The 26,604-nt window shown below is 37.6% G+C and overlaps 4 protein-coding genes across 18 annotated transcripts in view; all 4 read left to right on the forward strand.

Annotated features, from left to right (window-relative positions):
* The first annotated feature begins 187 nt into the window (after positions 1 to 187).
* On the forward strand, positions 188 to 2,394 carry LOC105281398. The gene is made up of 4 exons (XM_011342625.2): positions 188 to 279; positions 611 to 817; positions 1,428 to 1,601; positions 1,684 to 2,394. Exons 1-4 carry the CDS (start codon positions 235 to 237, stop codon positions 2,083 to 2,085), a joined length of 828 nt encoding a protein of 275 aa, XP_011340927.1. The 5' UTR covers positions 188 to 234; the 3' UTR covers positions 2,086 to 2,394.
* A 272-nt stretch (positions 2,395 to 2,666) lies between these two features.
* On the forward strand, positions 2,667 to 24,264 carry LOC105281402 (glutamine--fructose-6-phosphate aminotransferase [isomerizing] 2). 3 transcript variants are annotated; one of them, XM_026968330.1, is made up of 16 exons: positions 2,667 to 2,726; positions 3,036 to 3,242; positions 3,535 to 3,708; positions 3,797 to 4,084; positions 4,977 to 5,171; positions 5,376 to 5,549; positions 5,633 to 5,744; positions 17,517 to 17,539; positions 17,839 to 17,977; positions 21,345 to 21,502; positions 21,583 to 21,822; positions 21,908 to 22,106; positions 22,313 to 22,557; positions 22,651 to 22,806; positions 22,890 to 23,018; positions 23,096 to 24,264. In XM_026968330.1, the coding sequence occupies exons 1-16, from the start codon at positions 2,682 to 2,684 to the stop codon at positions 23,339 to 23,341; spliced, it is 2,730 nt and encodes a 909-aa protein (XP_026824131.1). In that variant the 5' UTR covers positions 2,667 to 2,681; the 3' UTR covers positions 23,342 to 24,264. The 3 variants fall into 3 exon arrangements, with proteins under 3 accessions (XP_026824131.1, XP_011340931.1, XP_011340932.1); XM_011342629.3 differs by lacking the exons at positions 2,667 to 2,726; positions 3,036 to 3,242; positions 3,535 to 3,708; ... (2 more) ...; positions 5,376 to 5,549; positions 5,633 to 5,744 and adding exons at positions 8,937 to 9,105; positions 16,338 to 16,445; positions 17,039 to 17,128; positions 17,284 to 17,427; positions 18,899 to 18,925 and having other exon boundaries at positions 17,517 to 17,683; positions 17,836 to 17,977; XM_011342630.3 differs by lacking the exons at positions 2,667 to 2,726; positions 3,036 to 3,242; positions 3,535 to 3,708; ... (2 more) ...; positions 5,376 to 5,549; positions 5,633 to 5,744 and adding exons at positions 8,938 to 9,105; positions 16,338 to 16,445; positions 17,039 to 17,128; positions 17,284 to 17,427 and having other exon boundaries at positions 17,517 to 17,683; positions 17,836 to 17,977; positions 23,096 to 23,341.
* On the forward strand, positions 6,949 to 8,603 carry LOC105281401. Its single transcript, XM_011342628.3, has 4 exons — positions 6,949 to 7,122; positions 7,455 to 7,649; positions 7,931 to 8,104; positions 8,213 to 8,603. The coding sequence occupies exons 1-4, from the start codon at positions 6,964 to 6,966 to the stop codon at positions 8,492 to 8,494; spliced, it is 810 nt and encodes a 269-aa protein (XP_011340930.1). The 5' UTR covers positions 6,949 to 6,963; the 3' UTR covers positions 8,495 to 8,603.
* Positions 24,265 to 25,997: 1,733 nt separating the features above from the next.
* The window catches only part of LOC105281406 (calcium/calmodulin-dependent protein kinase type II alpha chain), a 110,680-nt gene continuing 110,073 nt past the window's right edge, over positions 25,998 to 26,604 (forward strand). For 2 of the 13 annotated variants that reach the window (XM_026968496.1, XM_026968502.1), the window contains exon 1: positions 26,004 to 26,536. In XM_026968496.1, the coding sequence (XP_026824297.1) occupies positions 26,472 to 26,536 (65 nt within the window). In that variant the 5' untranslated portion in view covers positions 26,004 to 26,471. Of the gene's footprint in view, positions 26,537 to 26,604 lie in introns of all 13 variants that reach the window. The other 11 variants (XM_011342640.3, XM_026968500.1, XM_026968501.1 and 8 more) reach the window with 10 other exon arrangements.

Below are 26,604 nucleotides of genomic sequence, written 5' to 3' on the forward strand. Positions count from 1 at the left end.
ATAGGAGGACTTTGATATCCTGATAGATGGATAAGGATCGATAAGCGCCGGTAACGGTGGTTGTTGCGTAAATATTGAAACAGATTCTGTAATCGTTATCTTTAAGATCGTTATCACAATAATCATTGATATTCCATTAAGACGTTGTATATAAAACGGCGCAATTAATATCATTTGTCAGTCAGCGGATTTTTAGTGTGAACTCTTGCGACACTTCGTGTCCAACGAGTAAACATGAAAAGCGCCATAGTATTGTGCCTTTTGGCTGCACTTTGTACAGTAAGTTGCTTATTAAAAATAACTTATGATAGATATACCTTTCAATTTTCTCTTCCGAGTATGTCACAGGCTGCAAAATATATTCACCAAAATTAAATATTGGAAATTGAATTAATTGGAGAAGAGTAGCCAAAATAAAATATTTGCTGAAAGCAAAAACAAGTTAACTATATTGATCAAACATCTAAAACTGCTTTAGTTTTAGTGTCTTGTATAATAATAATACACTAGGAAACTTAAATAGTTCAAGCAATTAGCAAGAATTAGAGAAAAACATGTGCATGTAACAAACGCGAAATAACGCGTTTGTTATAACGTTCGTCAATCTTAGGTCAATGGCGCCCCAACGTCGAACGATATGGAGATACTGAAGATTCAAGTAAGAAACGCGAAATGGGCCGTCGACAACATTATACGTCAACTCCAGCGGCTCCGTAAGGAAACCGGGGAAGACACTGTTATGAAAGTCACGAAAAAGTGGTGGGATCAAATGGATAGTCATAGAGAATACACTGATCTATTACTTAGTGCGCTACGCGTAAGTTATCATGAGTAATCATTCGTGTCAATCTATAACTGGAGTATAATGCATTTAGTGTGTCCATTCTGCAATCATTGAGTAACTTGACGAATTAGGAACCGAATCAGTTTTTGAATAAGTCTCTTAATATGGATCTTTTAATAAATTCATTTCCAAGTAAAACAATTCTTAAATTTGCAAACTTAAAATTTACGTATATAAAAAATAATGTTTTAGCAGTTTTAAATAATATAACAATAAGAAATAAAATTAGCTTGCGCATACAATTTGTATTATCAATTTTAATACGTTTTCTGCAGATCACAAAATATTTCATAGCGTTTATAATTTCACTTATATAAACTATATTTATCATTTAATGTAGTTAGTTAATTACATGAATTTTACCAAGTAAGTTTTGTTGCGAAGAATGTGAGAGTTGCTTATGATCAACAATAGTAATAAAAGCATGAGATCTCTGCAGATAAAGTATTAAATTGTACTCATATAGAGCAAAAATATCCTATTAAAATGAGTGACGAGTTTAAGAATTGCAAAACGTAATATTTGATAAAATAAATAAGACTGTATGAATTTATTCGTTATAAACCATCAGTTCTATCTTTAGAACGAAGTGAACGCTGCTAAAACAGCTGGCAAGAATGTGGACGATTGCTACAAAAAAGCTGTTGAAGGTATCAACACGAATAACGACGTAGCGCATGAAGCTGGTAACACATGCAAAAAGAATGCTGAAGATTCCATCACAAGCAATCTTGGTTTTATTGACAATCTTATCGCAGTACGTTCTCACAATTATTGATGAATAATTAATTAACACTAACGAGAGGAAAAAATTCTGGTAATGTTAATTTCCTCAACAGACTGGACGCGCGCTGACCACGGAATTAGATAGTATCTTTATGAACTGCTATGCCAGTGATGATTTTCGAATGCAGAGTTGCGTTATCGTTGAGCTTGCAAAAATCAACAGCGACGTGCAAACTTTGGAGACCGACGCGGCTTCCGCCGAAGCTACTACATTGCCCGTATCCAACAATGTCGTCTTGCAAGCCACCAATTGCATGCGAAACGCTTATGGGTCTATATACGCGAAGAATACGGCGGTCATGTTGGCTGCCAATGATTGTATCAAAACTGCTGGATCTGGAGGTTCTGGCGGAAAATCTGGAGAATCTGGAAAATCTGGAAAATCTGGAAAATCTGGAGAAGAATCTGAAGAATCTGAAGAATTTGAAGAATTCTTTGAAAGAATTGATTCTTGACGGGGAAAGCGAATCACTGAATTATTCTCTAAAACAAAGGAATATATATACAAGATCTATAGAATTCAACAAATCAAGAGAATTTCGAAGAGATTAAATAATCGCTTAAAAGACTAGAGTGACTAGATAAAAAGACCCAGTGTGTCTCAAAACAAATTGTCAGTTTTAAAAGAGCATCGTTACGATTTCTTCTTTTTTGTATTAAAAAAAAAATCAGCACATAATTTATGACGTTCCTAATTCTGTATATCATACTGCGAAGGAAATATTGTATGTAATGCTAAAAAAAATAAAATAATTGCAAAAAAAGATTTACTTCTTGATACGTTTCCATTTTCACGTACGATTGTCTTTCATCACGTGTCTTACATATAAGTTCTTGAAATAACGATAAGTTGTCTTATCATTGTTACAAATGGATTTCAATCTACGTTATCTCCCTCTTAAAATCTTTAATCTTGTTCACTTCACGAAAGCAGATATCAATAATCGGTAGTCCATTAAGATTGTATATATAAAAAGCGCAATTAACATCACTTATCGGTTAGTCGAATTCTTGTATTAAGTAAAAGCACTCTCAAGTAATACCAGCAAGTATGAGGACCGTCGTTACATTGTGCCTTTTGGCTGTACTTTGCACCGTAAGTCGCATCCTCGAGATCCAGCACTTTTAAGTTCGTCCTTTTTCCTGAAAAATAATTTTGAAAAAGAATATGCGTATGATGAGTGTTTAATGATGCGTACTTAATTTCGATGTTTGATAAAAAAAGAAGAAACTCTCTCTAAATTAGTCTCTCCTTCAAATCGTTAAAATCCTACATAATATTCTGATTTATAAAATTTAATAAATTTATAAAATTTAAATTCGTTCAAATAATTGGCAAGAATTGCAGTGCGCGCGCGTTCAAGATAACGCGTTTGTTGATGTAGCGTGTATTCTCTGATCATAGGTCAACGCCGATCCAACATCGGACATCATGGAGATGTTGAAACTTCAGGTGAGAAATACAAAATGGGCCGTGGATAATGTCATACAGCAGCTCGGTCATCTCCGTATTCAAATCAAAGAGGACACCCTGATGGTCCTCATGAAGAAATGGGGAGAACATATAGAGGTCTACAGAAACTACATCAACTTGTTAGTTAAGGCAATGCATGTGAGTTTATGTACATATTACAATAAAATTTTATTAGAAATATTATTTTTTACTAATATCTATTAACAATATGTTTCTATTCCGACTTGAAATCTTAATCGGTCTAGACGCTTTTTATAAAGATCTGCAATCTATTGAACAATCAATCGCAAGAGATCAGAAATCGTCAACGAAATTTGGTACATGTGTGTGATATACTTGATAGCGAATTTGATAAAACAGGAAAAAACAATGCGTTTAATGGAATTATATAAAGTAAAAATATCTGTTAAAGTTATTTATTTCTCGTTAGGATGAAGTAGAAGCTGCTAAGGTAAAGGGCGCTGATGCACAGAAATGCTACGATGTCAATTTTCAAGGTATAAGTGACACTTCCGCCACAGCGCACGACGACAGTGCAAAATGCAAAGACACCGCCGAAACTTCCATCGAGAACAGTTTTGGATTTATCGATACTCTGACCGAGGTAGGCTTCCACGATTATTGGCATATTGCTCGATCCTCCATAATTTAACAGAATGACATATGTTTAATCGCATTAATTTCTGCCGTAGACCGGAAATACACTAATAGGACAGTTGGATAATATATTTTTGGAGTGCCACCACAGCGACAGTCTTAGAATGCAGAGCTGTATCATCGCCGAGCTAGAAGAAATTAACAGAGCCACAGAAGCTTTCGAGACCGATGCCAATTCCGCCGAGAGGGTCATTCAACCAATATCCAACTATATTATTCTGCAGGCCGACCAATGTTCGGACGAAATTTACACGATAGCGCGTTTTAACAGCGAGGAGTCCAAGTTGTCTTGCAGCAGATGCGTCGAGAAAGCTTTGAAAGATGTGACGGCTTAAGGGATCAGTGCTTTTGCCGATTATATAATATACTTTTGTCTGAAGCCGCAAAAGATTTGTGCATTCTGAGACGCCACTGCCAATTTAAAAAACACACTCTCATGATTACGTGTATTTTCTGTATCGTTGAGCTAGCATAGTTTATAGTATGCTAATGTGAGATTTTATGATATATGTATATAATATCTGAAGAAAATAAAATTGATTGAAAAGTTCAATTCGTGATTGTCTTATTTACTTTTACGACCGTTCTACATTAAATGCGCATTTTACAGCAAGTTCCAAAAATCGGTTATGATAAGCAGCAGCTTATCGTAATACAAGCAGATCTTAATCTGCGCTATCTTTCAGGCAAAATCTAATGTTTCGTTGAAATAAATGTAATGTGTATCATGGTATTCCATTAAGATTTGATATTTTATTAAAGTGATTGCTTATATAAAAGAGTACAATTAATCCCTCTTGAGAGTCAGTCGATTTCTGATGTTAACTCGAGCGACTGTTGAGTGATACCAATAAGCAAGCATGAAGACTATAATAATATTATGCCTTTTGGCTTTCTTCTGTACTGTAAGTTCCGTCTTTTATACAAAGCTATTTGTGATAATTATATCATTTTTTTCATAGAATATTAATTTTATATTTAGTATACCCAAAATTTAATATTGAAAGTGAATTACGTGCTGTGAAAAGAATAATAATTGGAGTGTTTGTGCTAAAGAAAACCTGACTATAAATGAATCATCTTATCGAACAACTGTAAAAATTATACTTTTTTTGTTTTATAATATTCTCATCAATTAAATTTATTTATTACTTCAGTTGAAAAAGTTGTAAGAATATGTGTTCAGTTGAAATAACAGTTTGTTCTTTGATACAGGTGGACGCAACTATTTTTAAAATTCTGTTGATTCGAGTAAGAAATGCGAAATCGACCGTGGAGAAGACCGTGCGCCAGCTCGAGAATCTCCGCAGTGATGTCGTGCAAGAAGTCGACTTGACGGTCACAAAAAAAGTATGGGAACTTTTGGAGAAGCACAGAGACCACGTCAATCCAATACTCGATTCAATACGTGTAAGCATTTATTCAAGTTGATCGGTATATGCGCTAAATGAATTTATTAATTTAATTTCAAGGATATCAAATAAATTCTCAGATATAGATCAGCTCAATGCTCAATGGCTTTAATTTAATTTGAAGTCTCACACGAACGTACGAATAAAGACGTGTGAGTAACAGATGATCAGTCTCTTTATTTATTAACTCTTTAATCGATAGAGAGATGTGGAAACCGCCAAGATAAAGGGCAAAAGAGCGCAACCTTGCTACGACGCTGCTCTCAACCTTATTAGAAATGCCGATCACACAGCGTACAGTAACGCTCAAGAATGCAAGGAAGCTGCCGAAGCATCCATTGAGAGAAATCTTTGCTTCATCCACGATCTTATCCTGGTACGTTTCCACGACCATTATTAAATATTGTTCAGTTTTCTTACTGGCTTATATAGCAAGGTCTAATCATACTGTTTTCGCAGACCGGGCAGAAGCTGATAACGGAACTGGACAACATTTTTCCAAAATGCTACGAAAGCATCTCAGGAATCTCGGACATTCTCAAACTGCGGAGGTGCATCATTAATGAGCTCGGTATAACCAACACCGGCGTGAAAAATCTACAGAGGGACGCTAATTCCAGCACATACACCGCTAAACTCGCGTTCAACGTCGTTAATTCACAGAGTAACGATTGCTTGAACAACGTTTATGCGGACGCGCGCTTGAACGTTGCAGAGGCGAAATCAACAGTTGACAGATGCCTTAAGAATTTGTAAAAAGGACACCTAGCTCTTATTACGCTGCATTAAATATAATATATAATTTATCTTGCTTTTAAGTTAGTCTTTAAGAAGCGTATTGTATGTACTTGAACTAGAAAAAAAGGAATTATCGATATTTCGCGCAATTTGTTCTCGTAGCTTTTTTGAATGAATGAAAACAAGTTAGACAAAGTGTGGAAAGATTGTCCGATAAAATCTTGATGGAAGACACAAATAAGATTCAGACAGGATTTTATTGATAGCTAAATATCTTTATCATTAATGATTATCTCATCAATAATCGTATAAAAAAAACAGTTTTTCTATCTCTTCGATCATTATCGAAAAGGAAAAATAATCATTATTAACGTTTACGTATTATATTTACGCAACATTTATGTTAATGTAACGTGTTCTGATTCTTATCGGGGATTTCTTTTTGAAGCAAGCATGTACGTTTATTTAGTGACGAAACGTGACTCAGAGATTTTGTAATGTCACTGCAAGGCATCGTTTACATTTGTGCAGATACAATAAATCCCTTGTGATTATTAATCGTTATCAGACCTAACGCAGTAGAGAGCAAAGTAAATATGCTAATGGCATCTCAAAAACATAAACTCGTATCCTCGAATTAGTTATTTCCTACAAAAATGTATTGTTTCTGGTAAATATATTATAAGCATGTATCCCACAAAACTTAGTATTTTACAATTACAATATAAAATATGACATACAATATTAAATATGACATCGTTTATCTCCTGACGTATTCAAATTCAAAGCGGATAAATATATCTTGCGTAAGGTTTTCATTACAGATATAAAACAATAAAAAAACACGCATATAATATATAGTAGAAATAACTGTTATGAGATAAAGAAAACAAGCATTTTCAACAAAAAAGTTATTTATTGCAGAATTCTTAGTAAGCTCTTACTGAATTCTTGTCTCGCGCAACCGCGAAAAATCCATTTTTAGTTGCATAAGCAGGTATTCGTAAATCTTACGTGTTATCATTGCCTTGTCTTTACCTAAGATATGATTCATGTTAATAAATTATCTCTCTATTAATCATTCACGACGTAGATATAAACAGGAGTGTAATTACAGTTACTTGTCAGTACAGTTTTGGTATTACACAGTTGTCGGGCGAACAAGCATGAAGACCGTTGTAGCGTTGTGTCTTTTGGCTGTATTTTGCACTGTAAGACTCTTAACAATTTAGTACAGACACAAAATATAGAATAATTTCGAGTTTTATATTGTAAAATGTTCATGCAAAATTTCATGCGCGAAATTTAATATATGCGTTATTATAGATACATTATCAATTATTTATTAGAAACATTTTTTAATCATTGTAAAAGAAAATAGTTTTAAAAAATATTTACTCTATATTGGACTTCTCTGTGGATATCCAACATTGTTTTGCAAAATTATTTATCAAACATATATACAAATTGAAAAAGTTACTAAAAAAGATTTCAATATTGAAGTTACGCATCTATTGAAATAGTATAAATTTTTCTACTTTAGGTCCATGCAAATCCTTTGGATATTCTGAGGCAAGGAGTAGAAAGAGCAAGAAACGATGTACGTGATACCATAAATAAGCTTGACCGTCTCCGCAGCAATACCGTGCAGAAAACTGTCTCGGAGAGCGTGCATTCCTTGTCGAATCAAAAGATGTTGTTAATCAAGTTTAGCGATACAATGATAAAAGCGATAAAAGTAAGTAATCATTAAAAATTGTTCCCATAACTGCACACTGATTTTGCCTATTTATCTTGTAATAATTAATATTTTTAATTAATTTGTTACTCATGATAATGATAAAGTAGCATCAATAAAACTATTATTTTAATATTAATTTAATTTAATTTTAATTTTTATATTAATTTAATTTTAATTTTAATATAACACACAATATAATCGCAGAATACGACATATTTGATCAAATTTGCATAAACATGCACATGTAACAATATTTCTATGATTTATCCATTTAATAGAATCAAACGGAAGCTGCTAAGGCAAAGAGCAAGAATGCTCAGACTTGCTACGACAACGCTTTGAATTTGTTTAATGGCATCAAAGCGACAGCGATGCAGAATGGCGATCAATGCGTCGAAACTGCTAAAACCTCTATTAAGAACCAACTTGCCTTTATTGACGATTTGATCTCTGTAAGTTCTCTCTAGTATCTATAGTATCATCTAGTATCAGTAACTTGAATTAAGCAATAATATGAATCAGATTCGACTTTAATCAATATAAAATTGATTCTTTGGCAGGTCGGACAACAGCACGTAGCGCGGTTGGACAGCATATTCCCGAACTGCTTTAGCGGCAATATTTTCCAAATGCAGCAATGCGTTGCTCTTCAATTAGGACAGGCTAATCAGCTTGTGAAGAACTGGTTCGCAGGAGCAAATCGAGCAGAATGGACTGCCGCGTCTGCGTCCAGAGATATCTCTCGGCAAAGTAATATCTGCATAGCTAGTGTATTCAAGCCCACAAACGATCAGATCACGGACGCTACTTACGCTGCCTATGAATGTATCAAAAATTTGTAAAAGCATTTTTCTTTCGTCACATTTTATATTGATCGACCGCGAAGTTCGTCTTCGCTCCAAGTATGCATTCTTGTTATTATATATTTGAATATTTGAATATTTCGATGAATCGCGCGCGTTGATCATTATCGACTCAACGGGTAAGCCATATCGATACGCGAATTATTTTGCACATTGTACTTCGTCGGTATATCGATGGCGTATCGACGGTGTCTCCGTTGATACAGCAGCAACGTGAAGAGAGGCGTCGCGTGCGCGCGCATCGTCGCAATTCGCAGCTATGTTCAGACCAGTTGGGGCATCCGCGCGCACGATTCTAGTGCGCACACTCGATCATTGACGGTTTCTGGTCGTACGTTCACGCGCGTACACACGCGCGCGTGCCGCTACGTGTCATAAGAGCCGCGAACACGCTGCCGCACGGCTCAGATCGCGTTTCGGAGCAGCACGCGTTGGCACGTTGGACTGCGCGACCGCCAGCAAGTGCGACATTCCGCCGCCGCATCTGTCAATCCGCCTCGTCGTCTGCTATCCCGTCAAAACCTCACTCCGCTGCTCTGTCGCATCACGCGCGTACGTGGCAGCTGAAAAAAACGTCGATAACATGTGCGGTAAGTAGCGAATTCTGCCCGTTGCGCGTGAATACGTGTTGCGTCGCCAACGTCAAACCGCTTTCTCCGCCGGCTTGACATTCGTGGTCGATGATTTGACTTTCGATCCCGAGTCGCTCGCGCGGACGTGACTTGTTACCCGCTCGTGAATTCTGTCGGAAATCACGCGTGCACGCGTAGCGGGTCCGATGTCGCCGTGCAGAAAAACCGCGAAGCGAAACGAGCGGCGCGATTACGTGTGGGCGTGGGACACGTCGGGACTGTTTGCGTCAATACGCGCTCGTTGCATATCAATAGGAGTAGGAATCGAGACGATAATGAACGCTGGGGAAGTTTATTAGTTATTTATTTGCATGCCAAATTAAGAAGTAACTTGTGCCCTGTAACCGCAATGAACCGAATGAGATTAAAAGTTGCGAGGAAGTGAATTACTCGAGGACACCCTTAACAATATGTTACTATCTTTTGTTGCTTTCTTGTGAAATACATTTGATATTAGTTATTAATGTAAGATACCTTTGTAAAATACTTCATGCTAAATTTTTACTATTTCGTAATCATTTAACATATAGCGATTGTAGGGTACTGATTGTTTATCCAGAATCATAAAAATATTGTAAAATTGTTGCAAAGTAGTAATAAAAAACACACTGTTATGTATTGTTATATTTTAATACTAAGAGAGAGAGAGAGAAACACCTACTACAATATAGCTTATTTAAAAAGTTTTAAATAATGCTGCCTAGACCATGATATAATATAACTCTTTTTATAATTTTTATGTATTTTATGTATCATTTGCGGAAACAAAGCTAATCATTTTGAAACGCTATTTTCCTCCCGCTATCGCCATGATAAATAAACATACAGCGTTTGCAAGGTAACTGACGACAGAGATAGTCAGAGTTATTAGCAGTATTAGTATTTTATGTGCTAATCTAATGCTAAATAAATGTATTATCCTCTCTTGTGCAAAACGATGAGAAAGACCAGCATACAATACAGTGATAACATTTGGTAGCGGAAATGCCGGAAATTAAAGAGAAACGTGTACGTGTATCATTAGTCTTATAAATATCGAGAGTGTTCTAATTTTAGACTGACAGGCTATTAGTGAAATTAACATACTTTTACATACAGAGTTCTATTATTCCAGAAAGCATGTACATCTGACCAATTCTAGCGATACTCAAGAATATTGTTAATATCAACAAGAGAAGAGAAGTGTCTTTGTATCTTTCACATAAAATTCATTTTTCTGATACTTTAAATATTTTGCTTCGAAATTTCGGTGTGACTATTTAGATGATGCAATATCTTGCGACTATGTGAGGGAGATATCACTGCGACTCAGAAAGTCATTGCGAGATTACGAAAGGGTTTGCGTAAGTCTCACGCGCATTTTTGATCGCGTAACGAAAGTTTTTCTTATAATGTACACAATCTCAATCTATTATAAAGAGAGAAATCACTCATTGAATTTATTTCCTCTCTCTTAATCTCACTGTCATAATACCGCTTCAATCAATATTTCAAACTGAAATTCGTCGAATTACGTCTGACGATGTAATTCATCGAACTGATTAATTCCTTTTACATTATCCGCTTAATGTTAAGTGCGATCGTATAATTTCCATCACATTACGTGTAGGAGATTTACACAAATACAACTTAGAATCACAAGTCAACAATTGAAGTTTAGAAAAGTATGCAACCTCGAAAATTTAGAGTAAAAAATATTAACTGTTTACATCTTATTTAACTTTCTTAGATTTCTTAAATGTAATTAGCGTTCAATGAAATTGACCGTTTCTAATTGCTTCCATGTTTCGCAAAATGGTCTAGATTTGAAAATTGCTATTTTAAAAACGATTGAAATCGTAATCGAATTTATATAGACTTATGGGGATTACTTGAACGGTGGTAATATACGATGTAAAGATATGATTTGTTTATTAAGTACATATCTTTATCTCGCATGGCTGGACATAGACAAACGAACGATACAATCAGAAATGATTTTCGCAACGATGCTTTACCGGAAGCTCGACGATGTCAATGGTGCCATTGATATTGCGCTCGGCTGTTGATGCACTTCGCGTGCATATGCCGGCAATGTTGCACGAGAGCCATTCATTTTTCCAGTGCAATGTACAGATACAGACTTCCTCGGACATCGACCTGCGCACTGATCGTGTTTCGGCATTTACCGGGCAATGCAGCATAGTTAAAACTCATTTACTCCTATAAAACACGTAGCAGACACACCAAATTACGCTCTTTTTCCAAGATAAAGTTTACGCAAATGTCTGTTCTAGTTAAAAAGTTCTGTGACGTATAATGTAGGTCTCATTAAATCTATTTTTGTGAATCTTCGCAAATGAAGAAAACATCGTTTATGGCCCGATTCTACAACTTATTTTAACCGGAGTTTAACTCGTTAATGGAGAATTCACATTGCGTCACGTCTAAAATCTCTAGAAAACTTTCTTATTGGATTAAATGTCATATATCGAATATTAGACGCAGTGTGAATTCTGCATTAAGGAATTAAACACCGGTTATAAAAAAATATGTTGTGGAGTCGGGCCTAAAAAGATCATCGCTTTATAACGATTCCAGATCTTGATCAATGATTTCCGTCAATTTTTGATTTCTAAATGTGTACATCGACATGTAGTAACATCGTGACATTGTTTGTGACTAATTTGTTTAGCTTTTATTCTCTTAAGCAACTCTCTGTTGCAACGTTGACCTTTCGAAAGTAATCGTATATATATCTTCTCGTAAAAACCAAGATAAAATTCTATTATTTTCTCTGCATGTGTGCGCGATATCAATTTATCTCTCTAAACTGTGAATAAATGTTCGAAATTCCTAATTTGATATCATACTCGGACAATTCGTTAAAGATTCCTACTTGAAGCTCAAATTGTTCGAATAGTTTGATTATCAGAAAATTTTGCGAATTATTTCTCATGCGAATTTTCAGGATGAAAGATCCACTTTAATCATGGTTTTCGACCAACAAGAAACTATTCAAGCGCAATCTAGCATCATAGGCTTTATTATTGAACGGCAACATATAATAGTTTGTGAGAAATAGTTCCTGGTCCGGCGCCATCGAGTGAAAGTCTCTTTTTCGTGGCGCGAACTGAGCATCTAAGGCGAGAAGGTGTGCAGCACTATAGCAGCATAGGACAGTTACATATGACATTTAGACACGACGGAGATATCCAGCGAGGAGAAACACGCGATACCTTTCTCCCTGATCGTTCCCGCCATCTCGCACACCTTGCGAGATACTGATATTCAACTACGCCGTATAAATTCGATAATTCAAAGTATGCGAGCGAGACCAGTCCAATGTACCCGAATCGACTGATGATATAGGTAAAGAGAGACACTACATTTTCGAGATTATTTAATTTTGTATCTTGGTATTACGTTTGTTTCAAATGAAAAATTCTGCTCATTATGTGAGCTACTTATAAGGAAGAACATGGTCAGTAGGTCACGAACGGCCAAGTTCTTCGTGCTAAATGATGCTATCGCGATTATCCACTGACTGTGACTGTCTGGTCATTCAACCGTGGTCGTATACATACGTTGACTGCATTTCAATTATGATTGAAATGCTCATGTCTGGTTAGACAGTTAATCTTGAGCTAATTTGATTTCTTTGATAGATCGATCATCTTTGCTTAATTCTTTTCATTTCGAATTAGAATTCGGATATCAAATCAGCCAAAAACATGTAAAGGAGGATACGATGCACATTACGAAATTACATATGTTACATACCTGTTTTTATCGAAGCACAAAAGGTATTTCAACGCAGTAGTTGGATTATGTGTGAAGAATATACGTTTTCCGCTGAACGTTTGATAGCGAATTGCAAGTTTTGATAAATGCAAAAAATACATTATTGACGATGCGATATGAACAAGGGAATTCCTCTAGGGGAATTATCAGAGATCAGAAAGTCGTTATCCAGCCGCTATCCTTTGCCACTAAGTCATTTCAAATTAATGTAATTGCTCTCTAAGCATGACAATCGAACATGATTTGCAATAGATAGCAAAGCGATAAAATTTTTTCGGATCTCAATGCATCCTGTATTCACGAAAGCATCGAACATATCCGACATTCAAAGATCATTTGCTGTTCGATAAAGTTCTCTTTATCGCTGTCGCTTATATTGATAAGCGACATCAAATGGCTTTGCAGCCGGATTCCGCGAACATGCAAGGGAAGCTCCTATTTCCCTTTAATAGAATCTTACAATTCTTTCGATCGCACTGGACACTTATATTAATCATCGCAAGAAGTTCTCTTATCGCCCGTTATAACCGGAGCACTTATTCAAGTCTCGATTAGCCGAACGCGTAGTCTTCCTTGGGGATCCAAATCGATCGAAACACACAGACTTATCTTGTAACAACGCAGCTAACGATTTGCGACAGGTCATGGGCAATGGCGGTAGGTTTTTTAACATAATTTAATTATCTTGTTTCATATAAAAATACATCTTTTTATTAATTCAATTTTAATGTATAATGAATAACAATAAATAGTTTAGAGACGTAAAAAACGTTTCTCTTTTTAAAGAGAAATATTAAAATATGTTTTACGAAAGAAATAAAATGTGAAAATCGAGAAACTCGTAGAAACAAATAAATTAATGTTGTGAAAATATCTTAAAATATTTTGTTCTCCGACTTGTTGCTAAAATTAATCGGGAAAAACTGACAGCTGATAAATATTATATTATTAATAATATTATTTTTGCGCCGTTATCGTTGATGTTTTTCTTACATCAGCAGAACTCAAGGCTAGCAGTGCATCAATGTTTGCTCACCTACTCATAGCATAGACAGTATCTGCGTTTTTTGTTGCTAAAGATATAGTTCTGTTTCCGAATCGATATTATCTCGACAACTTTTTAATAAGTGAACATGCGACTAAATAATTTAGTCGATCTCACGTATTCCGATGTGGAAAGAAACAAAAATATCCAGGAAACTTTCGGAGTGAAATCAAGCGACTAAAAGTGGGACGATCGGGCGCATCCAAAATGAATATTAGATCTTTCTGCAAAAAGTATGCTTCGATATCGCCTTCCGTTTGCATCCTTGATTACGGTAAACCTATTTACATCGCTACAAGTGAAAAACAGGTTTCGCAATCATTACGTGTGTCAATTTCTATTGCAAAGAGATATTTACATGTCGAAGTATATGTCAAAAAAAGTTTGAATCATTAAGCAATTATTAAATAAATACATATTAATATCGAAAATGACAAATTCTCTGCAACAAACGTTATAATTACATAATTGAACGTTATAATAATATAATTGAAACTAAACTAAAAAGATGGAATAATTACATATTTATATAACATATTTTGTACCATCATTTTGCACCACTTTTGCGTCCAAGTATGCAATATTATTCGTTATCGATGCGAACCTATGCGTGCCTGGAGCACATCAATAACGCTATCAGGTATCCATCTGCGCATATTGAAACAAGAACACGAGTGACATTGCAGAAGGATCATGCTGAAGTCGCTCGTTTCGCAATCGGTATGTCTCGCAGTCATATTAGAGAAGAGAGGCTCTGCTTCGAGATAAATTTCTATCTTTATTCCCAGCTGTTCCCTTTTTTCCCGTCTATTTTCGATAGACATTCCGACGATGGCACGCATAAAGACGCGATAACTGTCATGATAATGCGACCGTGTGATGCCTGAATCCGTTTAGCCTCACGCACGTGCACTTTCCCTTTCACCGACGCGCGTTTCTCGAATTACCTGTTCCTTTGCCGTTAGTCCAACCGGACCCCTCGGGCCTTCCCCGTTCCTTGCGACTGTTCACGGGCGTCGGCTTTTTGCATTTTTGTAATGTTCCATCGCGTGTCACATTCGAGGTGTACTCGACAGTGGCGTATTACTCGGGCCTCGCGTAAAATTTACTAACAGGATCTTGCCTTTGCCTCGTCGAGGTCATAGACCAACCGCGCATCATTGATACCATTATATTTTAATACGTTTTAATTACTAACTAATGGCATATAAGTATATGTAATTATGTGCACTATTATGAATGATTATAATAAATGCTTGCAAAAGTTTATAAAAAGGTCATAAATAGATGGATAACAACGGATTGGAAGTATTACTTAACGAAAACTCGTCCCAAATATTAAACGAGCTTGCAGCTTGGAGTTAATAAACAGTATCTCACTACTTGAAAGCAACGAGAAAGATGGCTTTAACATCATAGAAACTTTTGCAAGCATTTGATATTATGAATAATTATAATGTTACATGTGTATATAAACTTTTATAGAAGTTCTTTTAATATTACTAATTGGAATAATTATAATATGCGAGTAAGATTGCAATTTAAATTTCCTTTTCTGATTTATGTGTTTTCTATCAGAAAGAAAAATGAGGAAAATTAGGAAAAGTATACATTTTTTGTATTTAGTATATTCGTTCTTCTCAACTGTATAGCTACGTCTTTGGTCTCATTCTGCGTTGCTTAGCATTTCAATACAAAAACAGAGCGAAAGGTTCCGCGATCTCTCTCGGCGACCTTTTTCCGCACCCGAATAAATCGGATTCCTCACCTTTCCGCGTTCTCTTGCGAATGCGACCTTCGGAATCGAGAGAAGCCGGTGTATAAATCGATGAAATTGAGAAATGACCTGTTGTCGCCTAATGGCGCAAAGGCCTTCAGTTATATAGCGCTCTTTCTACTTTTATATGCAGCTCGGAAGCCGGAAAAACAAGTTCATTTATATTCTTGTAGGCTTCAATCAAGAATCCGTTCAATTTTGTTTAACAATATTATGTTTGATTCGAAATCTGTAAAATATCCTAGATGTTTTATTCACTATCGATGTTGCCGGAAGATTTGCAATTTATATGTATTATATTTATTTAGAATATTATATATTTAGAATTTAATACGCGATGATTTATATATATGTATAAGATAATATTAACCATATCACACACAAATATTATATAGTGCGATAAAAATTATTGATCCACGATGTTGATGAGAGATGAATTTTAACATCTCTCTTATCAATCAGTAAGACAGTAAAAATAATCAGGATTTTAATTGTTTTTATTACGCATTTTTATCAAGTAGTAATTATTTTATCAAGTAGATCCAAGTTGCAATTATGAATACATATTCTTTTGACTCTTTACAGGGATTTTCGCTTATCTGAACTACTTGACGCCCAAGAGCAGAAAGGAGATCTTGGAGCTTCTGGTTGTTGGCCTGAAAAGATTAGAATATCGTGGATATGATTCTGCCGGTAAGTTTCTATACCTCTCTAGATCTCTTTCTTGCAAAGAACTTCATTTGCAGTTGCATGTTTCGAGGAACGAGAATAAGACATTCGGAGCAATAATGGCTATTCCAAAAGTACACAGTATTATGAAAATAAAAGCGCGTTGTATAAAAGAAAAATAATACGAGTAATATAGTTTGCAATATAAAATTTATAGAGTATCATACTTAAAGCTGATGTTTTTCTCGTTTATGTTTTACGAAATCAAGATGGTACGGTATAAAACTTCCGCAGTAGATTTTTCGCTTCCAAGAATATATGTATAAGTTAGATATCTGTGCAGCTTTGAATTTCGTGCAAGTTCTTGAGTATCTTTTACGGTGAGAGAATAACGCTTCGCCGTCGAAATTAGATTCCAACTGTACCCGATCCGATCATTCTGTTTTTCTTCACTAGTCTCTCATTTCGATTCGCGAGCCAGGCTCTAAGAATGCGAGCTTTTTCGTCATTCTTCACATTTTCTTGCGTTTTCGCATTCGGCTGCAAACCGACGAAACAAAAGGAGCGACACGACGTATCGGTCATAGAAATTCCTTCCATGTGGTGTCCTTTTGCAGGCGTCGCCCTCGACAGCGCGGATGGCAAGGACATTGCGATTATTAAGAAGCAAGGAAAGGTCAAGGCTCTCGAGGAGGAGATATTTTACCGTAAGTGCTGACTGCATTCTCTCGGACCGTGAAATCATTGTTCGTATACCATGTCTGCGGGACAATCGCTTCCGTCGTCGTCGTAGAAAGAAGGAAGACACGTCGCGTCAGCTTTACTCAGTCACTGTGTAAAATTTGCGGATACTTGTTTGCAGGGACCAATCTTGACTTTGAGTCGGAGACTCAGTGCCATGTCGGCATCGCTCATACGCGATGGGCGACCCATGGTGTACCATCAGAGGTGAACGCTCATCCTCAGCGTTCCGATGGCGAACACGCTTTCGTCGTCGTTCACAATGGTAATGATCTGGGCTGATACACGCGAACGATTGTTCTTCGTGCGATTGTTTCTTGAGATTCTTCACATTCCCGATCATTTTGAACGTAGGCATCGTGACGAATTACAAAGAGGTCAAAACTCTGCTGCAACAGAGAGGATACGCGTTCGAGAGCGACACCGACACCGAAGTCATCGCCAAACTGATTCACCATCTCTGGGTACAACATCCCGCATATTCATTCCGTGAACTTGTGGAGCAGGTCGTCCAGCAATTGGCAAGTATAATGGCAAAATAAAATGAAAGCTGTTTTTCTTACGAAAGGAAATAGACTGCTTTATTGTTTCTATCAGAAACCCACGATATTTCGACTTTTGATCACAAGTCTCAAAATGAGTACAGCAGGATCACAATAGAGAAATATTTCAGGAGGGAGCTTTCGCTCTTTGCTTCAAGAGCAAGTATTTCCCAGGCGAGTGCGTAGCCACGAGGCGGGGATCGCCGCTTCTCGTCGGCATCAAGACGAAGACGAGACTGGCCACCGATCACGTGCCTATCCTATACGGAAAAGGTAAGTCCGACGTTGCAAATCGATCCGATTTCGGACACGTGGATGCAAGTCCACGAGAACATCACGAAAGATCAAGGAGTTATTTCTGGCCGGTATTAAGCGTCAAGCGTACTGAGAGATATATGTCGTTTGGTATAACATATACGTGTCGTGCGCTTCAGCATCCCGAAATGCAAAGAGCGTGTTCGCATCTTTGCGCAATAATTAATCGGCGAAAACGCGCGCGTAGGTAATACTGCTTCAGGATCTCTCTCATCTAACCAGTGTATCCCTCTTGTGTGTCGATCACGTGTGTCTCACACGATTTCACGTTTGAAGAAAGCGACAACTAACAATTGACAACTAACTAAGCATGCAAGCTTCTCCCATCAAGTTACTCGATATGGAGATCAACCAGCGCTCGTGTGACTAAACAGCAGATCTTACTGTTTACGTTCTTATCATCTTATCATCTTATACATATCGCGTATGTACTGCTGCAATTAATCGCAAGTATTTTATGAGCGTTAATCTTTCAACGGCGATCACGCGTTGAGATAGAGCTTATTGGAGGCCGTATTGCGTGTGTATTTGCGATTACGTCACACATAGAGTCATAATAATCCACCCGGATAAAGATTTTTCGCGACGCTAGTGCCCATATTTTGGATATTATTAAGTATCAGTAAACTTTATGTTTTATTGCTTGCAGTTTAAACCCCGTCGTTTGATTAGTTTGTAGATAAATATCAGAGTTCTCGTAGAAGCATGATCCCTAGTCCAAATAGAATTTTGTTTCGCCTGTTCCTCTCTAGATTTCAGCAATTAGTACTGGACGTGAGGTATCTTTCTAAAAGCGAGTTTTTAATGTGGATTACTATATAAGTGTTTCTTTTGCATGAACACCTTGCGGTTATGTTCTACCACTTTTCACGCCGACAGACGATCTTCAATGCGCAATAAACAAAGGTATATACATTACTATACTTAGATTTATCTTGACTTCGATCCTCGGCACTGGATCTCTCTCACTGCAATGAGAGGATAAGAAAATAAAAAGAACAGCATTGTGTCACGATATCTGTATGTGGTACGTAAATCGAGATGCTTTTCTCGCCGATATATCTATGTATCGCTTGACTCATTCATCATCAGACAATTACTCGAGCATGTGCTACCTCTATCCGGCCCTATCTATCTGTCGCAAGATCCAGTGGTTGAGGAATATCTAGATCGATAATTTTACGATCTCGCACTCGTCGAACTGTCTCTCCCTCGCGAAAATCCGCTGCTAATCTTTGCCGATTCCGAGGGACGTGACCGAGGCACGTGTCTTTGGTTCCTTATCATTTTTTCGGGCTGTTATTCAATGTTCTTTCTCGCTTTAACACAATAACATATACTCTCACTCGCACACTAATTGGCACATGTCTGTTTCCGCGCCAAGTGATGAGCGCAGACGTACGAGATGAATTGGCATGATTCTATTCTCACGAAACAATGATCTATCTCAATATACAAATTTCCTTAAGCAACTATCCGAAAACACAGAAATTTTTGCGAAAATAAAAAATCTGATATGCATTGTTTGAAAATTAATGGATAGATGTAACGTGCGAGTTTCAACGATCGCGATAAAGCGTGCTAAAGATTATGAAACTGTTATTCATTCCGAGTACACAGGGGTATGATAAATTCTCTATCTAATCGTTGATGCAAACGGAAAAATTAAAGGGATCAATGGATAAATCTTTAACAAGAATATGAGCCTTCGAAGCAGTAAAAATGGTAAAATAATATGTGTTCTATCGGTAAGAGCTTAGGCACTTGCGGCTTAGATGTGCGGTGCGTATGTATGTGTATCTTCGCAATGATTTGCTTTCAGGAATTAAAGTTTGCGAAAAGATGTAAGAGACAAATGTGTGTTTCTTTGGACTATTTTGGAAGAACACATTTGCCACGTTGCAAACTTAAAAATTTAAATTAAAAGTTTAATTACGACTTAAAACTTTTAATTAAAAATAAATTACGAATTCTCTGAAAACATTTCGAAGACAAGGAGTAATATCTTTTTCCAAACTTATCGTGTTTTTTTCTAAATCAACGGACCTGTTAATGTTGCTCGCTGCTTGATGTGCACTCTTTGTGTCGCATTCAGGATGCACTCGTTCTCATCGAATTTATGTTTGCCGTTACACTGATTGTTACGCTGTTACCGTTTTGTCTGTGCGCTAATCGTTTTTGTTTTCTTTCTCGTTTCCTTCATCCCCCGCGTTCCAATCTGTGCAGAGGGTGAAGCATCGTCTAAAGGTAATACTTTACGTTTAAGTTTTATGCTTTTTTTCGCATGCTCTATTCTCAACAATGTTTTCTCGGTGACTGGATTGCGACTTGCCTATTGCCGTGAATAAGCGCTTCTTTAAGCGCTGTCGGCGATTTTGCCGACTTTTATGGGTAAGGATGATGGATAAGGATTTTATGGGTAAGAATTAAAAACGATCATGCTTGCAGTACACGTTGTGACACCTTTGTAAATAATCTATTGATTGTTTTGGCTTCTCGCTTATAACAGACATTAAGAATTCGACTTGTTTATTGGAACGCATAACACCTCGTCGTTACCTTTCCACTCGCTATACGAATAATTGGCGCTACTTCATGACTATTTAACGAGGGTACGTATATTTCGTTAACAGTGATGCTAATTGTGCGCCTTGATCATTGTTACCAGTCATACCACGGCATCGTCATTACGTGTTCTTGTCAATCTTGTCAATTTTGTCATGATCTCACAGTAGAGTGTCGTGCAGCGTGCTAACATATCTGGGTATAATATCTCAAGGCTGAGAGATGTAAGCACCTGAATTCCATAATGATTGTTTATTCACGTGTATGTCATCACATTGTGTATTACATTATCTTGCGCCAACTTGGTGTGGGGCTTAGAAAATAGGGAGAAAACGTAATTTAATTTAACTTATGTAATAAAGAGAGAACTTAGAATTAATTATTAATTAATTTTAACGTTGATCATAATATACTCTATAATTAAGTACAGTTTGTTTCTCTTTGTAATTAACACTTCGCAAAATCGAAAAAATTTCGTAATAATATAATAACAAAGAAATTCTTTAATATATAGGTATATAATTATTATAATATCGTTGGCATTGTTACAGATGGTTTTTCTTTTTTGTCAAATTAGGTATTAAGCTTCATTAACATGTTTGCGTTCCTGAAATATATTTATTCATTGGATACATACATTTGTGTAGTAAGATTTTACAATAATCTTTCTTAAAACTATGTTAGAAAAAATTACCTGAATATGAACTTTCTAAAACAGAATTTAATTTAAGACGCGATTCAATCCCTTATTTCTGCACAGACCATCGCCCGCACGGCAGGAACCCGGAACTTCCGGTAATGCCACGTAGCGAGAGTACGTCCGAATTTCAACCCCTTGAGGATAAGGAAGTCGAATATTTCTTCGCTTCTGATGCGAGTGCCATAATTGAGCATACAAATCGTGTGATATTTCTGGAGGTGCGAATTTAATTACTGCAGTTATATTTAGGCAAAAGATCGCAAAAGATCGGGAGTTGTGTATTGTGTTTTGTCGGTAGGACGATGATGTAGCGGCCGTCAAGGAAGGCGCACTCAGCATTCATCGTCTTCGTCGTTGCATGGACGATCCTCACGCTCGCGAGATCACAACACTGAAGATGGAGATTCAGCAGATCATGAAGGGCAATTACGATTACTTCATGCAGAAGGAAATCTTCGAGCAGCCCGAGTCGGTGGTAAACACTATGAGAGGACGCTTAAATTTCCAAGATAATTCCGTCACCTTGGGCGGTATCAAGGTAACTTTTGCACACTGTGCATAATCATTCGGCATTCTTTCTTCATCCGGTTTTCGAAAAGAGCTCATATGAATACACTTTTCAGGATTACATTCCAGAAATTAAGAGATGCAGGCGACTCATGCTGATTGGCTGCGGCACGAGCTACCATTCTGCTATAGCGACACGACAGCTTCTCGAGGAATTGACAGAATTGCCGGTGATGGTCGAGCTGGCGTCTGACTTCTTGGATCGCAACACGCCAGTCTTTAGGGATGATGTCTGTTTCTTCATTTCTCAATCAGGTAAAACTTTATAAAATTATTGTTATAACACAAAAAAATGAAGAAAAAATAAAGAGACTAAAATTTTATATAGGCTAAAGAAATAATATAAATAATAAATATAATATAATATAAAAAATATAATAATATAATATAATATATATTTCTTTATACGATAGAAATTACAAGACTATACATTTAACTTAACTCCTTTCTCGCGATAATAGGCGAGACAGCTGACACATTAATGGCATTGCGCTATTGTAAAAGCCGTGGCGCACTTATTGTGGGTATAACTAACACGGTCGGTAGCAGCATTTGTCGCGAATCCCATTGCGGTGTGCACATTAACGCTGGTCCCGAGATTGGTGTGGCGAGTACCAAGGCTTATACATCGCAATTCATTTCGCTCGTGATGTTTGCGTTGGTAATGAGCGAGGACAGAATCTCTCTTCGCGCGAGACGCCTTCAGGTATGTTTATCTAGATATTATTATACATTTATTTTATTTTATTCCAGTTTTTTTTAAATAAATCGTTATTAAATCACATGTATTTTTTTGCAGATCATCGAAGGCTTGAAAAACCTGGATAATCTCATTCGCGAAGTACTGAAGCTCGACGATAAAGTGAAGGAGCTGGCAAAATCGCTGTTTCAACACAAGTCTTTGCTGATTATGGGTCGCGGCTACAATTTCGCAACGTGTATGGAAGGTGCACTTGTAAGTTCGCGATGAAAGATACGTATAACAGGAAATTTCTTTATGTTCAACTGCTACGAAGCGTAATCATTGTATGTTTGCAGAAAGTAAAGGAATTAACATACATGCACAGCGAAGGCATCATGGCCGGTGAATTGAAGCATGGCCCGTTAGCCCTCGTTGATGATTCCATGCCGGTCATTATGATCGTGATGAGAGATCCGGTATATGTGGTGAGTCTGCTACTGATTTAGGTTTTTCTCTATTCCAGTCACGTTTGAAAAAAAAGTTTAACAATTTCGTTTTGCAGAAATGCATGAACGCGCTGCAGCAAGTCACCGCGCGAGATGGCAAACCGATCGTCATCTGCGAGGAAGGCGACGAGGAGACGAAAGCATTCGCCGACAGGGCACTCGAAATACCTAAAACCGTCGACTGCCTGCAAGGAATTCTCACCGTCATTCCCATGCAGCTGCTCTCCTTCCACATCGCGGTTTTGCGCGGTTGCAACGTCGATTGCCCGAGAAACCTGGCAAAGTCGGTCACAGTCGAGTAAGATCGAACCACGACTGGATCACGATTGGATCAATTCTTGCCTATGAGTACACCTTTTCGGAACGTGTTTCGTGACGGCGATCCCGTCAGCACTGTCATGAGATTCTCTCGATCTCTACGAGGATCGATGAATTCTCGAGAAAGGAAAAATTATCATCGGCGTGATTTGTGTTCCGCGATTAAGGCAAGCGGCGTCAGTATTCCCCGTCTTTTAAATCTTGTTCAGTTGATTTAACGCAGTCATATTCCACATGATTTAGATTTGACGATGCCTAATAATCATTTCGAATGCAAGAAAACTATGAGATTACGAGAAGGACTATAAGACATTTCCGTTTTTTTTTTATTGTAAACGATACGTTCATCGGTGCTGCAAAGTATTCGAGAGATAACGGATCGCATTAAGAACAACTCATTTTTTGCAATAAGCGTCACATGATAAGAGTGATAGTGAATGTCCCTCATCTGTAAAAATGATATATTTCGTAACATGTACAATTCCATTGCATTTATTCGTATTTTTATTTGCACAACATAGCGTCTATATAATCTAAAAACTTAATCGCACCAATAAATTGCTGCTTCTCGTTTGATGAGATACAATGTGATTTTTGATCGATCGAGCTGACGAAGACTGTGTTAGAAATTTTCATACGTGTCTGACAATGATCACGGATTTTATCCGTGATATTTCTGGGGATCATGCATTGATACTGTATGCGTACGTGAGATTCGCTGAAATGACATCTTTGTACGCAAGATGCTTTTCATTCTTTGTACGAAAAACTATACATTCAATTAGTGGTTATTGTATCATACGCAGGTATATAGTTATTATGGGATACTATATACGTTTTTTTGATAAATTTATCTCGCATACGATGCTTTGTAAAATTAATCAAAATATATAGGATAACAATTTCACTTGTGCGCCATGAATTTTTTTACCTCTCAAAATCCTTTTCTGATAATTAATTATAACTTAATTTAAGTACTGATTCAAGTATCTAAGAAAACAATTATCTCGGAGGGAAGCAAAATCAAAATGCAGAATACAACGCTATACAGAAAACAACAATAAAAAATTATATCACACGATTTTTACTTATTAGAAAGCTTCCAGTACTGACACAACTAACAAGCAAACTTTAAAGAAACGTGAGATGCATTTTGTATACGTTTGTTAGCAGGTGTTCGCGTAGAATCTCGAGATTTCGCCCCGAAAGTGTAACCCTACATTTTGGACTCGTGCCAAGATAGCAAAGCGAAGTGACGCTCGCTCGCTCGGCGCGAATGCGCTAGTAGTAAATCTCACGTTTACGTCCGGCATGCAGGTTCGCGCCGGTGCACCGAAACCCCGTGCGGCGCCATAAAAATTGCCTTGCAGGTATCGTCCGACGAACACTTTATTCGCGCACCAAATCTTCGGGAGAAAATAATAAATTCCATTGTGAGAAAGAAAAAGGATCACGACTGACATGAAACGCGAATTTCGTGTCGCGAACAAGGTGCCAAATGCTCGCTTCACGCGTTTTTATAGCATGAAAACTCGCAATAATTCATTCGCAAGATAATGTGGCGGTTGAAAACGGAAATAGAGTCGCTTTGATGACAAAATTCTAGTATCCAGATCTAATCTTGAGAGTTACGTGAAATCTCGTCCCCGTTTCATAATTATCATAGGATTATAAATATAACGTCTCGAAAAAATTATTTTATTTGTAAGAGAGACGCATTTATAACGTGTTATTGCATTTTAAAGCTATATACATATTTCTAAAAGAGTAGAAATGCATTTCGATAATATAAATAATGATATCGCGCGAATAATTTCAAAGTAAAGTTCAAACATGATCGCGGCGCGCAAAAATAGATCTCTCGCTTGATAAAAAATAAACAGCGAGAACATTCTTGTTTAGTGTAATTATACGTTACATTAATTTCAAAGTGTATTATTTATGAATAATGCATTTCTCATTCGACGGATATTACAAATATATTATAATTTTGAATCTAAGGCATTAATTGCATTGAATAAGTAATGAAAAAGATGATAGAATAATGATTAATATGAATTGACGTTAGAGGAAAAGTTGGAAGGAGATTAATTCAAATACAAATCAGTATAGAAATTAAATTTAAATATAAAATTCACATGAATTTAAAGTCAAACGCGGGTTTAAATACAAATTTAACTGCTGTAAATATTTTTCATTATTCTTTAAATTATTTTTACAAGGGCTAATAAAAACTTGTAGCATCGTTTCGATATTGCATTTGATGTAAAACATAGGCCTACAATATTAACAATTTTACAAACAAGTTTGCAACCGCAAATACTACAACGGAGAGGGACGAAAGGGATGTTTCCGCGATGCATGACACTTTGAATCGAATGCGATTCGCCATCTCCATGCAGATATTTTAATTTGTGCTCCGTTTCCATTCATCCATCCCTCTGGCACGCGTCGCGCAAACCCCCGCCGGCAATCTCGCTCGGGATTGGCTGCAACCGCGGCGTTTCTCCCTCGTATTCATCTCGCGTCGCCATTGCCGGCCGTCCGTCCCCGCCATTGCGCCGACCGCCGCCACTACGCGAGTCAGTCGACGGTCTGCCGGCGAGCGGAGCGGTCGCGGTGTCGTGATTGCGAATTTCGCCAAGCGAAATTGCTAATCTGTCCGGCGTCGTGGCGCGCGAGAGGAGAAGAATCTCGCACGGGTCTGCAACGTGCGTTATCATTCGGCGCGAATTATTTGCGCTTTATTAATTATCGATACTACGATACTACTACGGTCTTCACCGCCGCCTCCGCGGACAGAGGCGCTTCTGTCCCGCCGTTCCTCTCCGCCCGGTCCGGTTCGTCCGCCCCGCTATTGCCGCCACCACCGTTGCCACCGCTGCTGTGGCCCCCTCCACCTTGCCTGTGTCGTCGTCAATCGTCGTCCGCCGCCGCCGCCACCGCCGTCCCGGTGTTCGAGCAGCGCCGCGGCGGTTCCCCTCTATTGATCGAATTTGACCTGCGAAGTTTCCCCTAGCGCGTGTGTGCAGTACATTGGCGGCCGGCAGTGGCTCTCTCGCGCTCGCGTCCCGAGTCCGGTAGTGCGGTTAAATAATCGCGAATAGCCTCGGTATGGCCGTGCCAACGGCTTGCACGCGATTCAGTGACAACTACGACCTGAAGGAGGAACTCGGCAAGTGAGTACAAAAAACGTTGCATCTCGTATCACTTCGCCGCGAGCGAGCGAGCGAACGAACGAGTGAGA

The sequence above is a fragment of the Ooceraea biroi genome, chromosome 3, assembly GCF_003672135.1.
Source record: "Ooceraea biroi isolate clonal line C1 chromosome 3, Obir_v5.4, whole genome shotgun sequence".
Taxonomy (NCBI): Eukaryota; Metazoa; Arthropoda; class Insecta; order Hymenoptera; family Formicidae; genus Ooceraea; species Ooceraea biroi.

Coding starts and splice junctions, on each gene's coding strand:
- LOC105281398 (XM_011342625.2), top strand. CDS start 235: ATGAAAAGCGCCATAGTATTGTGCCTTTTGGCTGCACTTTGTACA. Junction 818..1,427: donor TATTACTTAGTGCGCTACGC/GTAAGTTATCAT, acceptor TTCTATCTTTAG/AACGAAGTGAACGCTGCTAA. Junction 1,602..1,683: donor TTATTGACAATCTTATCGCA/GTACGTTCTCAC, acceptor TTTCCTCAACAG/ACTGGACGCGCGCTGACCAC.
- LOC105281402 (XM_026968330.1), top strand. CDS start 2,682: ATGAGGACCGTCGTTACATTGTGCCTTTTGGCTGTACTTTGCACC. Junction 5,172..5,375: donor CAATACTCGATTCAATACGT/GTAAGCATTTAT, acceptor TTTAATCGATAG/AGAGATGTGGAAACCGCCAA. Junction 17,540..17,838: donor TCGTGACGAATTACAAAGAG/GTCAAAACTCTG, acceptor ATATTTCAGGAG/GGAGCTTTCGCTCTTTGCTT.
- LOC105281401 (XM_011342628.3), top strand. CDS start 6,964: ATGTTAATAAATTATCTCTCTATTAATCATTCACGACGTAGATATAAA. Junction 7,650..7,930: donor CAATGATAAAAGCGATAAAA/GTAAGTAATCAT, acceptor TCCATTTAATAG/AATCAAACGGAAGCTGCTAA. Junction 8,105..8,212: donor TTATTGACGATTTGATCTCT/GTAAGTTCTCTC, acceptor ATTCTTTGGCAG/GTCGGACAACAGCACGTAGC.